The sequence below is a fragment of the Canis lupus genome, chromosome 14, assembly GCF_048164855.1.
Source record: "Canis lupus baileyi chromosome 14, mCanLup2.hap1, whole genome shotgun sequence".
Lineage (NCBI taxonomy): Eukaryota > Metazoa > Chordata > Mammalia > Carnivora > Canidae > Canis > Canis lupus.
The window spans coordinates 9,430,006-9,446,486 of record NC_132851.1 but is presented as its reverse complement, the minus strand read 5'-3'; the positions used below and the strand labels follow the sequence as shown (position 1 = coordinate 9,446,486).

The 16,481-nt window shown below is 38.3% G+C and overlaps 1 protein-coding gene across 1 annotated transcript; it reads left to right on the top strand.

Moving 5' to 3' along the window:
* Positions 1-3,612: 3,612 nt before the first annotated feature.
* Positions 3,613-15,054, top strand: ABRA (actin binding Rho activating protein). Its single transcript, XM_072774216.1, has 2 exons — positions 3,613-4,439; positions 12,846-15,054. Exons 1-2 carry the CDS (start codon positions 3,775-3,777, stop codon positions 13,321-13,323), a joined length of 1,143 nt encoding a protein of 380 aa, XP_072630317.1. The 5' UTR covers positions 3,613-3,774; the 3' UTR covers positions 13,324-15,054.
* Positions 15,055-16,481: the final 1,427 nt, after the last annotated feature.

The following is a 16,481-nucleotide window of genomic DNA, read 5'->3' as shown; positions in this document are numbered from 1 at the left end:
GTTTAGTGCCTGCCTTCGGCCCAGGGCATGATCCTGGAGTCCCGGGATCGAGTCCCATGTCAGGCTCCCTGCATGGAGCCTGCTTCTCCCTCTGCCTGTATGTCTGCCTCTCTCTCTCTCTCTCTCATGAATAAATAAAATCTTTAAAAAAAAAATAAAACAGAAGAATACTGAACTCTTAAGAATCCAGATATAGGTTGAGAAAGAAGATAGAACACTTCTTTTAAAATACATATAGATCTTGGTTTAGAGAAGGAATGCCTGAAGGAGACATAAAGAGGAAACAAATTTTAAACTCTCTTCTGGAGAAGCAGAAATGAGGAACCACAGTTGCCATGGAAGTGAAATGTCAGAAGGAATGACCAGATTCTGTTAAGAGCTGCCTGAGTTTTTTTTTTTTTTTGCCAGGACCATCTGCTGACAGCCCCGAGCCCCAGGTAGTGACTGCAGTGCTGTTAATATTGAAACACCAATAATAACTTGCTGTCTTCACTTCATCTCCCTCTTTCGGAATTGAATGTGGAGCAGGTGTGCACAGGAAGGCAGAAAAATCCCTTGAATGATTGTAAATTAGTTTGATCCTGGGCTAAGCTCATGGGCACTGCTAAAGAACCCCATTCCTTCCAAGGCATTCCATGTGGGATGAAGGGAATCTAAGAGGAACCAAACAGTCTGCAGTATATCTACATTCTTAAGAAAGTATGTCAGAAATTTCAGACTCAGATTTAAATCTTCATTTGTAATAGTTTTCTTTCCTGGTGATCCAATTTCCTCTTAAGGCAGATTTTGTTTCAGTTAACATTATCAGATGCTGTTGAACTCTTGGGTACACATCTGACAAATTTTAGATAGAGCATTAAATCATCTCCAAAACTGCCTTAATCTAAGAGGTAAATGACCTACATGATGAAAAATTGACATCGACATATTTTTTTAAATAAATTTGTCTCCTCATCAGAATTAACTGAGCTTTCATGCCATTTTTTTTGAAGCTCTTAGTAGCTCTCAATCAATATTGATTAGAGGTGGGGCACCTGGTTGGCTCAGTGGTTGAGCGTCTGTCTGCCTTTGGCTCAGGTAGTGATCCTGGGGTCCTGGGATAGAGTCCCGCATCAGGCTCCCGGTGAGGAGCCTACTTCTCCCTCTGCCTCTGTGTGTGTGTGTGTGTGTTTCTCATGAATAAATAAACAAAATAAAATAAATATTGATTAGAGGAAAGGATACAGTTCTAAACTCTATAGAACTGTTGTGTGACAAAAACAGACACATAGATCAATGGAACAGAATAGAGAATCCAGAAGTGGACCCTAAACTTTATGGTCAACTAATATTCGACAAAGGAGGAAAGACTATCCACTGGAAAAAAGTCAGTCTCTTCAATAAATGGTGCTGGGAAAATTGGACATCCACATGCAGAAGAATGAAACTAGACCACTCTCTTTCACCATACACAAAGATAAACTCAAAATGGATGAAAGATCTAAATGTGAGACAAGATTCCATCAAAATCCTAGAGGAGAACACAGGCAACACCCTTTTTGAACTTGGCCACAGTAACTTCTTGCAAGATACATCCACGAAGGCAAAAGAAACAAAAGCAAAAATGAACTATTGGGACTTCATCAAGATAAGAAGCTTTTGCACAGCAAAGGATACAGTCAACGAAACTCAAAGACAACCTACAGATTGGGGGAAGATATTTGCAAATGACGTAACAGATAAAGGGCTAGTTTCCAAGATCTATAAAGAATTTATTAAACTCAACAGCAAAGAAACAAACAATTCAATCATGAAATGGGCAAAAGACATGAACAGAAATCTCACAGAGGAAGACACAGACATGGCCAACACGCACATGAGAAAATGCTCTGCATCACTTGCCATCAGGGAAATACAAATCAAAACCACAATGAGATACCACCTCACACCAGTGAGAATGGGGCAAATTAACAAGGCAGGAAACCACAAATGTTGGAGAGGATGCGGAGAAAAGGGAACCCTCATACACTGTTGGTGGGAATGTGAACTGGTGCAGCCACTCTGGAAAACTGTTTAGAGGTTCTTCAAAGAGTTAAAAATAGACCTGCCCTACGACCCAGCCATTGCACTGCTGGGGATTTACCCCAAAGATACAGATGCAATGAAATGCCGGGACACCTGCACCCCGATGTTTCTAGCAGCAATGTCCACGATAGCCAAACTGTGGAAGGAGCCTCAGTGTCCATCGAAAGATGAATGGATAAAGATGTGGTTTATGTATACAATGGAATATTACTCAGCCATTAGAAATGACAAATACCCACCATTTGCTTCAACATGGATGGAACTGGAGGGTATTATGCTGAGTGAAATGAGTCAATCAGAGAAGGACAGACATTATATGGTCTCATTCATTTGGGAAATATAAAAAATCGTGCAAGGGAATAAAGGGGAAAGAGAAAAAATGAGTGGGAAATATCAGAAAGGGAGACAGAACATGAGAGACTCGTAACTGGGAAACGAACTAGGGGTGATGGAAGGGGAGGTGGGTGGGGGGTGGGGGTGACTAGGTTACGGGCACTGAGGGGGGCACTTGGTGTTATTCTATATGTTGGCAAATTGAACACCAATAAAAAATAAATTTATAAAAAAAAAGAACTGTTGTGTGAAAAAAAAATCTTTGTCTTACTTTAAGAAATTATTCAGTGCTGAGTCCTGAGCATTTTTATTTGGTTAGCACTCTTCATATATGGTTCATTTTCTCTCCAAATAACCTGTCTAGCAAGTCCTTTTTAAAAACTATATTTCAACCTTTGTTCTGAAAATTGAATGAATGGCTTTTTCTGCATCTACCTAAAGGCCTGTGAAAGAAGGATGTGTAATTAAAAACAAAAGGTCAGGTGAGGATTACTTCCGATAGCATTTGCTCATTTTGTCTTTAAATGCTCTTTAAAAAATTTTTTTTTCAAAACATTTGAAAAGATCTTAGTAATAATCTATGAAGTTCAACATGTGTGTAGGTCTTAATTTAAAGATTTAAAATTGGACCAAAATTTTGATCCTCATCTTTCTATCAATATGACCTGTCTATACAATTCAAGATTGGGACTGAAAAACCTGGCCTTCGTCTACTCCTTATTTGGGCCTCACTTTTTCCATCTGGAAAATGAAGGTTGGAGGATGTGATTCTAAGGGGGTATTGAATAGGGGTGAAGACAAAAGAAAAAGGGACTTCAGGGTCTTTGATAACTAGAATAAAAAGCACAAGTTTTGAATCAGACAGATGTGAGTTTGAATTGCAGATATTATTAGCCGTAGGAAGTTAGATTTCATTGTACTCTGCTATAAAATGGGACTAATTAAGAGCTATATTGAGATTTAAATGAGAACAAGCCTATAATATTCCTAGCACAATTTGTGCACATATTTTATGCTATAAATGGTAGGACCATATTTTAAGGTCACGAAGAACATAAGGCTGAGCACATGATCAAATCTAGTAGTTTCCACTCTGGCACTTGAGAAGAAAGGGAGTGCATATCACTGTCCTTTCCCAGCAGAGATGTCCCTCTGCTGTGATGAAACTGGAGACGTCAGGGTTTAAAAAAAGCACACCATCGGGGAAGGCACCACGTCTTGGCAAGAAATGTTTAACATAGTTTCCACTATCACCAAACTCTCCCCCCACCACACACACACACACACACACACACACACACAAACACACTCTGCTTCTATTTAAATCTCGGCACTCCATGGTCCATACTCCCAGGCTCCCAGCAGAGAGGAGAAGGCATGGCTCCGGAAGAAAAGGCAAGAGAAGAGGGCCCAGCCAAGCGTGCCCTCCGGAAGGTACGCACAGCCACCCTGGTTATCAACTTGGCCCGAGGCTGGCAGCAGTGGGCAAATGAGAACAGCACCAGGCAGGCCCAAGAGCCTGCAGGTTGGCAGCCGGGAGGAGCCCAAGACCCACCGCAAGCTCCAAAGCCAGTGATCTACCCCACACCCCAGCAGAAAGCTCAGAGCACCCTGAAGTCTCCCTCCCAAAAGCCAGAGGGCCATGGAGATGGACAAAGCTCTGAGGAAGCCTCTGAAGTCTCTCATATCAAAAGGAAAGAGGTGACCAAGACAGTTGTCAGCAAAGCTTATGAGAGAGGAGGTGATGTGAGCCATCTGAGCCATAGATACGAGGATGGCGACATGCTTGGAGCTGGGCAGCCAGAAAATGACATTGACAGAATGCTCCACAGCCATGGCTCCCCGACACGGAGGAGAAAATGTGCCAACCTGGTATCTGAGCTGACCAAAGGCTGGAAAGAGATGGAACAGGATGGGCCCAAGTGGAGGAGTGACAGCATAGACACAGAGGACAGTGGCTACGGAGGGGAGACTGAGGAGAGGCCCGAGCAGGATGGAGAGCAGGTGGTCGCCACCAGAATCAAACGCCCCTTGCCTTCCCAGTAAGTGAATGCCCCCCTCCAGCTCCTTATACTGCCTTTGAGCCCCAACCAGCCAGGGGGCCTGGGGCAGGGAAATGTTACCAATGGTAGAGTGAAAATCTTAAACATTGGGCAGGCCGCAAGGTCCTGCAGGGAAGGCATGCTCCTGAGCTAAAGGAGCAGTGCCGAGCTAGACACGGACTTCTGGGTCAAGGGCCTGAACTCTTTTGTTTCTTTAATGTTTTGAACCAAACACTCAAGTTTTAGCCTCAACAAAGGTGAAGCCCCCAGAGAAGGATGTCTGTGTTGGGTACATTTTTAAAATAAATTTCGTGATGAGTAGCAAATTGGCTTATTTCTCTGCAGAAAAAGTGCAGACTAGGATGCACATATGATGCACTCTATATGAATAATAATAGCTTTTATACATGGAGCATATGTGGCAGGTAGTGTGCTAAATTCTTGGAAGCCTTAATCTCAATTACTTCACCCAATACAACAGAATTTATCCCAAAAGGTTACTGTTGCTATCATTTTACAAAGGAGGAAATGGGCTTAGAAAAAAAAGACTAGATGTCACAGTGAAGATCTTCTGTCCGCGTACTTTGGATTAGCTAGAGGTAGGAAGGGGACAGCTGGGGTCAAAAAGAAGTGGAGACTAGTGCTGGTAGACTAGGACTGGGCAAACGTTTCCCTTGTCTCAAATCAGTCCATAGTATTATCAGGAGACACATCTACCCACATAGTGCATGTGGGACACACGTCTCTATGACCCTGTAAACAGGTGGGAGGCTGCTATCCAATTTGAGAGTAGCCTCTGATGTTAGACGACCCAAGTTCAAATTCCAGCTCTGCCCCAACAATAGTTGATAATACTGTATTACATACTTGAAAGTGGCTAAGAGAGTAGATCTTAAATGTTCTCACCTCCTACCCCCCCGTCACAGAGATTATTTTTCTAAGCCCATTTCCTCCTTTGTAAAATGATAGCAGCAGTGACCTTTTGGGATGAATTCTGTTGTATTGGGAGAAGTAACTGAGATTAAGGCTTCCAAGAATTTAGCACACTACCTGCCACATATGCTCCATGTATAAAACCTATTATTATTCGTAGAGAGTCTATTATTTGGCAATTTTTCACACTTTCAGAAAGAGTTTGTTCTGTTGTTAAACAAAGACAGAGATGCTATTAAAGCTAAGTCATTAAAATACCACAACCCTAAAACTTTTAGATATCAGATACATACACCTACACACACACACACACACACACACACACGCGTGCACGCAAACACTGAGTCAAATTGATACACTTATTCAGACAAAAAAGTACATACTTTAAGACACCACACACAATAGAAAGTCTGGCTATTTCACTCCACAACCATAGACTATCAAAATATGTGAAAAGAAAAAAGAAAGAAAGAAAGAAAGAAAGAAAGAAAGAAAGAAAGAAAGAAAGAAAGAAAGAAAGAAAGAAAAAAAACCAAAATATGTGAAAAGTCTCTGATATGATGAATGCTTACAAACTGACTCCCTTTGGGAATATTAGATGTATAGGTATGTTTTTAAACTTTATGAAACAAAGTAAAGAACAAAACTGAGGACCCAATTTGACAAAAATATGTCACAGTTTGTGACTTTAAGGGTGTTTTGAAAGAATTAGAACTATGACATCCCATGCTTTCAAGAAAACTGAAACGGCAAATGTAGATAATTATAACAACCTTCATGCATTTAGTGCTTGCCATGGGCATTTTACATGTTCTGTCCTTTTAATTCTCATGATCCTATGAAGCAGGTATTATTATTCCATTTTAGGGATGAGGGCACTAAAGCTCTGAGGGCAAGTTTACCCAGTAAGTTAGTGACAAAGCTGAGATGTGCCTGTCTCCAAATGCAATGTTTAGAAATCAGACTTGGTGCTACCTCTCCCTGCAGTGCTTTGAAGATGTGTTGAGAGATTTGGATTTGTGCTCTACTTATATTAATACAGAAATTCATCATCAGAAATAATTATCCTACCAGGAAATATGGAACCATGTCAGGCCTTGTGGATTTTGGGTGTGCATGTGTGTGTGCGGGTGTGCGTTTGCTAGAAATGGAAGAATAGAACCCAGCAGAATAAAGATTGAGGATGTCACAGTGAAGATCTGTCAGTGTACTTTGGATTGGCTAGAGGTAGGAAGGGGACAGCTGGGGGTCAATGTTTATTCATATATTTATTCATTTAATCCTCACAGTATTGTCATGGGTAGGTATAATTAATATCCACATTTGACAGATGGGGACATAAGACAAAGATATAGTAAAGAATTTGTATAAGATTGTAAAGCCTATGTGATTTGAACCAGGCAATGTTGCTCTTGATTTCACTCTCTTCACCACACTCTCAACTGTTTCACCTGGAAGTGAGGGCGCACATACAGGACCCTCCTCAGGTTCCTAAAATCAGGCATGTACATGGACACCTTCTTAGTGTGATGGAGGGGTGCATAAGCTTTGAATGAGAGACAGTTAGGTTTGAATCATGGTTACTTTGGCAAATTATGTCTTTGTCCTCATCTAAAAAATAGATGTAACCCACAGAGTTATTTTGATATTAATTATGCAAAGCAATGGACCCAGAGGAGCTCCTAAATACGTTCTAGGCATTATAATGCAAGGGGCCATTCCTGGTGATCCCAACCCTACAGGCTGCTAGGAGACTGATCCTCAGGGTTGGGGTGCAGGGGTGGGATTAAATCTCTTCTTTCCTTCTTTGGTTCATTTCTTGGTCATAGAGTACACAAGGTACCAGAATGTCGTGTGCAGGAACAGCATCTCTTAATGTCAGTGGTAATCCTAGCTGTGCTCAGGAAGCTTCAGCAGAAGCCTGATGAGACTCTCAAGTACTGCTTGAGAAATGAGCATGGCATTATTGAGTAAGCCTATATGAAAGGAGGATTTGTTCATTTATTTTTATTCTTTACCCATATCTACCAATAGGGAGAAAATTATGTATCCTGAATGTTTAAGTAAAAAGAAAGTTTTTTGGGTGGTTAAGAATTTCCATGGATAACAAAATCAAACAAGTTAGGTTTGGTAAAAAGTAGAGATATTCTTTACTAACAGAGTTTTGCTAACTAGGTTTTACTATGAAATTAGTTTTATTTTATGCTTTATTTAAAAAATATTGAGTGTTTTGATTGTATAGCTACATGACTTGTTCACTCCAGCTCCTTTAGACAAAAGAAACTGCATCCTTCACCTGTACATTAATGGTATAATATTAAAGTGCCAATCATCTATTCATCCTCTCCTCCAAGTTATATTCAGCAAAAATAATAATAGCTGAGAATAAGAATGCTATTTTATAGAGAAGGGAATTGACTCACAGGGACATTAAGAAATGTATCCAAGTCGTAGAGTTAGTAAGTGATGAAGTTGGGAAGGCTGATGACAGAGTTCTTAACCACTATGCTAGGCTGATTCTCTCAGTAGAAAACAGACTCAAAAAACCAAAATGGAGATCAAAGTGTCAGCTTCATTAACAGAATCTAGTAACACCCAAAGTGTAAGGTCTGAGTACAACTGTATTGAAGGACTTTGCTGGAAATGGAGGCCAAAGTATGGCTTTTTGCTATTTGACCCCAATTCTAGAGCATGGGACCCTTTCTATGGACTCTGAGGACAGTGACCAATCTGCAAGTGGAGTCACAGGCCTGGCTCTCAAACCTGATTGATAATAGGCAGAGATAAATGTGACCCTCTGAATGGCATGCTTCCAATTAGTCAAATTGGTTATCCTTCCTGTGGAGAGGAGAAAGCAAACCAATGCACAGATGAGCAAATTCTCCCCAGCACCTCCCTGGGAAGTTGGAAAGGGTGGCAGAAATTATTTGCTCAACTGACAGAGAGACGTTCCCAGGTGAAGAGGAGAAATACTCCGTCCACAGGAGAGTCTACGAGGTGGGGCCACGAAAGCGGATTTCTGCTTTCTTCATGCAGATCTAAGACTTAGAACCAGAAAATTTCACCTCTGGGCCCCATGACATTTTGAAGCATTGTTTGGTGATGCAGGTGAAGGCCACCTACCAGAGCTTTTCCAGTGCCAGTGAACTTGGTTAAGTTTGAAATATACCTTTCAGAGCTTTTATTTCCTGTTGGGTTTATTAATTTTTAACAATTCATCCACATAATTATTACTCCAAAATGATAAAACTGTGATACAATTAATTCCTATATTCTCAATACATTGCTGAAAAGCCCATATTCACATGAGAAAGCAACACTCAAATTGATGCCATTTTTAAAGATGACAAAAAAAAGGGGCACCTGGGTGGCACCTGGGTCCTGGGATCGAGTTCCACATCAGGCTCCCCACAGGGAGCCTGCTTCTCCCCCTGCCTATGTCTCTGCCTCTCTCTGTGTCTCTTATGAATAAATAAATAAAATCTTTTAAAAAAGATGACCAAAAATAAATTTCAGAATTTATCTCAATGAATGAATATACACTTTCCAATTAGAACACTTACAATGTTTGGTAGAATTAGTGACTTTGTACATAATTGGACAAGGGAAATATTTGATTCACCACAAGAAATTCTGTTTACTAAGAATGAAGAAACTTCTTAAGAAGACAAATTTAGATGAAATATTACCATCCTAAAATATGGATGTGATGCCAGTCTTTGGCTTTGCTTTCTACAAATTTAAGCTAGATTTTTTTTTCTAAATCTCAATCTAAGCTATTATTCACATTTTTACTTGAAGATAAAAAAAAAAAAACAGGATAAACTGGTATATCGTTTCTTATGTTCATTGACCAAGAAGATATTCAAGGTATAAGATTTTCTAATCGTGATTTAAACATTAACTTTCAGACTTTTTAGAAATCAGAAATACAAAAACAATACAGAACATTTATAAGATAGAGACAAATACTCATTAAGGTGTATTTCCTCCTGGTACTTCATTTTTTATAACCTATGTTCTAATTCTCGCTTATTAGACCCATTCCTTTGCTTTTCTTCTCTACTATTACTGGAAATTACAATTTGACGATATAACAAATGGACATTAAGATTTAGGAGGTGCTTTTTTAGAAGATAAATCCTTCACTTCCTCAGAGATTTATTGTCTTGCCAAACTCAACCTTATCCCTAATGACATAGAGTTTCAAAACTCAGGGACTCTAAGTTCCTAATGCAAATTAGAGAGAAAAAATCCCTACATCAGGGAATCAGAGAGCCATATAACATGCAGTTTAAATAAGTTTCCTTTGGAGGCTGATTTGAATATTTTCCTTTTTTTTTTTTTTGCTTTAAATTATAAAATCAATATGGTATCAATAGAAAAGATAATTTTTAAAAAATGAAAAAATTCAACTGCCATCTGGATAATGACAATTGTTTTCAATCATGCACATGCCACCGATTTCTTCATCCTAAATGTGTATGCATTTTATATGGTTAGAATTTTACCATATATTCACATTTGTATTACTGATTATTTTCAAGAATGTCTTTTAATGTCTATTTACTTTTTTAAAAAAATTATTGACTATCCAATAAGTACCTTAAACTTTGACACAGACTAAGTGTCATAAATACTTTGATAAAAGATGGAAAGTATGCCAACATGCGCAGGGGCTCCTTAAAGGGAAGATTTACAGTACCCTCCCACCTCTTATCTGTGGGTGCTAAGACCTTCAGTGAATGCTTAAAACTGCAGGAAATACAAAAACCCTATATATATTATGCTTTTTCCTAATATATGTATCTATGAAAAAGCTTAATTTAGAAATTAGGCACAGTAAGAAATTAACCACAATAATAATAGAATAGAATTATTATAACATTGTGCTATAATAAAAGTATATGAATGTGGTCTCTCTCCCTCAAAATATCTTATTGTTCTATACTCACTCTTCTTCTTGGAATGATGTGAGATGATAAAAAACCTCCATAAGGAGGGGCACCTGAGTGGCTCAGTGAGGTAAGTGTCTGACTTTTGATTTTGTCCCCGGTCATGATCTCAGGGTTGTGAGAATGAGCCCCATGTCAATCTCCACACTGGGCATGGAACCTACTTGGTATTCTCTCTCTTCCTCTCCCTCTGCCCCTACCTGTTTGTGTGTGCTCTTTCTCTCTTTAAAAAGAAAAGAAAAGAAAAAAAAAATGCCTACATGATGAAGTGAGGTGAATGATGTAGGTACCGTGATAATGGCATTAGGCTACTCTTGTACTGACCTTCTGATGACTCATTAGAAGGATGATCATTTACTTCCTGAATATGGTTGCCCATGGGTAAGTGAAACTGTGAATAATTGTGGACAACTGTATTACATTTTATAATATAGGACAGAACTGCAATTGACACTTGGGAGATACAAGTATGAGTCAACAAACTATTCTTTTCACTTTCTTCTGAGATGTTTCAAATCTCTTCTCTTGCAGGATGTCCCTGCTTCAAATCTGGTATGAGCTTTGGGTTACGCTAGGATGGGCTTGAGTTTGCTATTCAAGGCTATGCCTGTCACGTATTGCCATGGTTCTAAGGGGAAAAGGTGTTTGCTATCATCTGATAATGAGATCAAACAGCCTATATCTGGGAAGCTGAACAGGGACAGCCTCTGGAGAGGCAGGGGATAGTGAGGACCAGCAGGGCTGAGAGAAATCCATCCGGTTTCAGTGTGGTGAAATTCCTAGCACTTTTCCATATATATGTGACTTAAAAATTGCAGTAACTGTGCATACGGTTTCTTATGTGCTTTTTCCCACTTAACTTGGCCATATATTTTTGTTTATGTGGCTACAAAGAAGAGAAGTGCTATACGTATCAGTGTTCTATGTATCAGTGTTAAACCATATCTAGTTTGAGCTCTCTTGTAATAATGAAACTGAAAGCAAGCAGTTTTGAACACACAAAACCTGGGAATTAGTGAAAGTCTGCCATCTAGTGGCTGTTATTCCTCTTTTGAAAATGCTAATATGAGTATAGGTGTCTCCCCATCCATGTCTGTGCGTTTCCTGCATCGGCTAACCAGATTTCAGGAAGGAAGTGTGAGACTGGATAGTGAAGAATACCCACATCTGACCTGTAACTGGGTTTTGAATAAAAATTGTGAGAGTTTGGATAGCAGGGCTACTTAGCTGAGACCTGCTGCTCATGTGAACAACTGAAGTGAGTGTTTGTATCTCCAATCTCAGTGCTTCCAGACATGAGGCCACTTGGTATTGGGGAGAGGAAGGGTGGGTCACTTGTAACAATGAGGAATACAAATCTGTGACTTTTAGATAATCCAAGAATTATATTTTACTTGTGAAGGCAAAGAGACCCGAGAAAAAGAGTCGAGGAGATTGGAACTATAGAAAAGACAGAGAAATCTTTTAAAGATAAATTTTACTGATTTTAAAATTAGGCCTGTACCTTCATGATACTTCTGGTCCACATTGTTCAAGGCGGTTGGTTTTTTTAAATAAGAAAATGCAGTCCAAATTGCAAGGACACACACACACATCTGAAACACAATTCACCTACTTCTTGGACACTGTACCTGCATGATGAGTGACAGACATCACTGCACAGTGGGAAGAGTATTGACTTTAGCCTCAGACAACTGGTGTTTAAAACTACCTTTGCCCCTGGTTTAGGACATTATTTCACAGTAGTTACACATAGGCCTGGTTCAAATTCCACAACTATCATTTAACAGGTTTGTGACTTTAAGCAAGTTACTTAACCACCCTGACCTCAGCTTCCCCATCTGGGAAGTGAGAATAGTTGCACCTATCTCACAGAATGGTTATAGAAATATTAATGAAAAGCATTTAGAAGAATACCAGCACAAAGTATTCAATAAATGTTATTATTGCTAGCAATCATCTTCCACCTATACAACTTGATACTCCAAAATTTGAGGCACATCATTGATACTAGTATAAATATGCTCTCATTCAAAATCCATATATGGTTTACACATATCTATGTATACATAAGTGAATAATACACAATGTATATGTGCTAGTATAATAAGTCTTATTTTTTCGAAATAACTGGTTTCTGAAGTCCCATACAAAATAGTTTCCTTAATGCATTTATAGGACTCCAATTCTAAAATGTTATCAGCTTGCAACTTTAAGACATACATATTACATAATATTTGTGTAAAGAAGCTTTTTTCTTGAAGTAGAGTTTAATATATTTTTATGGTGTACCAAAATGAGAACAATGTAGTTGTCAACTATCCTCAAATAAAAAGAAAGAATGGTGTGACGGTTATACTTTTTCTTCTTTCATTTCGAATTATGTTGTGATTATATTTTGTTAATAATGAAAAAAATAGACTTACATTAAGTTGCCTACGTGCAGGCAGTACAAAGAGAAAGCAACACTTGGATGTTAAATATCAGTATCTTGATTCTTCACCCTCTTTCCCTTAAGGGCGAATAGATTTACAGAGAAACTCAGCTGCAAGGCCCAGCGGAAATATAGCCAAGTGGATGACCTGAAAGGGAGATGGCAACAATGGGCCGATGAACACATACAATCCCAGAAGCTCAATCCTTTCAGTGAAGAATTCGATTATCAGCTGGCCATGTCCACCCGCCTGCACAAAGGGGATGAAGGCTATGGCCGTCCCAAGGAGGGAACCAGAACCGCAGAAAGGGCCAAGCGAGCCGAGGAGCACATCTACAGAGAGATCATGGACCTGTGCTTCATCATCCGTACAATGGCCCACCAAAGGCGAGATGGCAAGATCCAGGTCACTTTTGGCGATCTCTTTGACAGATATGTTCGTATTTCAGATAAAGTAGTGGGCATTCTCATGCGGGCCAGGAAGCATGGACTGGTTGACTTCGAAGGAGAGATGTTATGGCAAGGCCGAGACGACCATGTTGTGATTACTCTACTCCAGTGAACCTTCAACACGAACACCTGACTTGACCCACTGTTGTCTTAATGCTAAACACTAATGTAGTAAAAATTAAAAAACAAACTGCTCTGTAATAAGTTAGTAAATATTAAACAGTTTTTACATAAATGACTTTCTGGCACTCTATTTCTGAGGAAGTTTGAAGATTTTGAGGAAGCACTCACACAGCATGTCAGAAGGCATGTCGAATGTTATTAGTATACAGTAATAGCATGTCTCTGCCTCTCTCTCTCTGTGTGTGACTATCATAAATAAATAAAAATTAATAGCATAAATATTTGAAATTCTACTTAACCTTTAGGCAAAAATATTTGGCTATTAATTGCAGAAATTATTATAGATCTTTAAATAAACAATTACTAAATCTAAGAAAATGCTAACTCTAGGTAAACATTAGCAGAATATATTAAGACGTGTCATTTTGAAGGAAAGGATACTGTTAAGTTTGGCAAAACTAAACATTTTCTAAGAAGCTTGACTTTATACTATTATTTCTATCAAAGCATCACATAAAATAAACACATAAATAAAAAGTAAGTAAGATGTTGAAATTGCTGAAATTTCTCAGTGAGCTGGGAATTTAAAAGATTTCCAATAGGAGTTAATCATCCTTTTGTATGATTTTCACAAACTACATAAAAACAAACATTGCTGGTGTTTTAAAGCTAAAAGAGAAGGCAGTATGTTTACCTTTTTACCTTCACTGTGAAAGTAAAGCACAGGTGAGAGATTCAGAATGACCTGTCTTTCTAGGACTTCTTGGAGAAGTTTATTTTTTCTCAAAACCTTAATGTGCCATGCTGCTTACATTTATGTCAATATACAATGAAGTAGGAATACAGAAAATTCTACAATGAAGTAGAATATTCAGTGTAGAAGAATCTGATAGAATCATTGGTAAGTTAGAAACAGATTTGAGCTATTTTAATTTTCTTAATGCTCTAACAAACTTTATGAAATATCTGAAAGTCATAAAATGGCAATATTCATTTTGCCAAAGTGAAAAAAGCTGTTTAATATGATGACAGAGAAGTTTAGTGGGCATTTATCTGTTACTTGTTATTTTTTCTCGGATTTATTTATTTATTTATTTATTTATTTTTAAAACACATTTTTTTTTTAATTTATTTATGATAGTCACAGAGAGAGAGAGAGGGGGGCAGAGACGCAGGCAGAGGGAGAAGCAGGCTCCATGCACTGGGAGCCGGATGTGGGATTCGATCCCGGGTCTCCAGGATCGCGCCCTGGGCCAAAGGCAGGCGCCAAACCGCTGCGCCACCCAGGGATCCCTTTTTCTCGGATTTAATGTGTCTTACGAAATGCTAAAAACAAACTGGATAAAAAGTGTGGTAATAATTACTGAATTCACTGAAAGCGCATAATATAGTACTTTCATGTTACAGAAATTAATGTCAAATTATAACACCTCGAGATAGTAGACACTCATAATTGTTAGTTGTTAGATTTAATATAAGGTATAGATTAAACTATTATAGGAATTATCTTTGTTTTCATGTATGATTCTCTTTCAAACTGAAAGTTCCAATATCTTCTTAAAGAAGGATGTACATTTTTGTTTCCATAATAGATTTGTTAAATTACAAGTTAATGACCAATATTTCTAAATAGAATTTCATATAAGATGTACACTTCTATCACAGTGAAACTTATGTCAACATTCAAAGTCATGCACAAGAATAAAAGATATTTTCTATATTTTCTGTTCTTGTTTATATATTACTATTTTAATGTTATATTCCACAATGCCACTTTCTTGTGTTTCTAATTCAACAAAATTATAGAGTGCAAGTTGGGTTGCTTCTGGTATTGGTGGAATATTTAGACCAAGGCTTCAAAAAAATTTCCTCATATTCAACTCTGGGCAATAACAGTTTATGCAAGTACTGATGCAGATTATTCCAAATTTCAACTTGTTGGAATTTGAGGATGGAGTTAGAAAATCTTCTCAGAGAGCCTACATTAACACTTTTCTGAGTAAGGGGAAGTCAGAAAGCTAGTTCCCTTAAAGGAAAATGCCTGCTTTGTGACAGAATTTTATCCTAAAAACTCCACGATAAGAAAATCTATAGTTGAAAACAGAGCTTTGATACAAAAAAAAAAAAAAAAGAAGATAAGTAGAACTCAGATGGCAAAAGTCCTCGTAGATATTTATAGTTCTCAAAATAATATATGAAAATTACACATGAAATAAATATACACCATCAATAGCATTTCACCAATGGTAATTTTAAATGCCCAATTATAAGCAGTATACACTTGGTTTCCAAATCTTCAGAATTTTTCTTTTCCAAACTTTCAGTAAGATGTTTAAAGAATTTTGGGGCAGTTGAAATGTACTTTTGAAAAACCCCTTCTGTCTGGACCACTAAATGTTTGATGCCTTTCAACTTTTATAACGAAGTTTTACGACTTCCTGATTCCCCAGTTCACCTTCTTACCATTCTGCCCACCCGCCCGCAACAGGAGGGAAGTTCTGTGTTTGAGTTTTCTCTTTCCATGCAAGGTGGGGCTGCATCTATGCTCTTTGCCTTCCACTTTGAACTTCTCAAACTCGTGTTACTTCTTTTTTTGATACCAGCAACAGGTCTATCAGGTGCTGGTTCTCACACAATGTGGGGCTAATTCTTTATAAACCAAAATTTTGAGTCCATGGGAACTTGTGCTCAGGGAAGGATTGCAGTACTTATTAAGTCACCCTGTTCAGGGATAAGAGGAGCAGAAGACCATCTGGCTCATGCTAACGTGGCCTCTTAGTGAAGATGCTCCCTTAGGATTCCTAGAATGTTACTTTTCAACCCCAGTACCTACAACATTTCTTAGTACACAGTAAGGACACAGTTAATGTCTGTTGAATTATTTAGTTTATAAATGCGTTATATGACCTAATCTTTCAGGCTAGAGATTTTCGGAGAACTATGGTTCACTATCATCCCAACAAGGATTATCTGATGACATTGGGTGCTCGGATTTGGGGGGGCATGTCAGCATTTAACAAAATTACATTGAATTTAGTTTTGACCAAGAAATTCCACTCCTTAAATATTCCTTGAAGATAAAACTTAGTATGAAAACATATATGCATAATGCACTGTGCATTAAATTGTAAAATACTGGAAAAACAA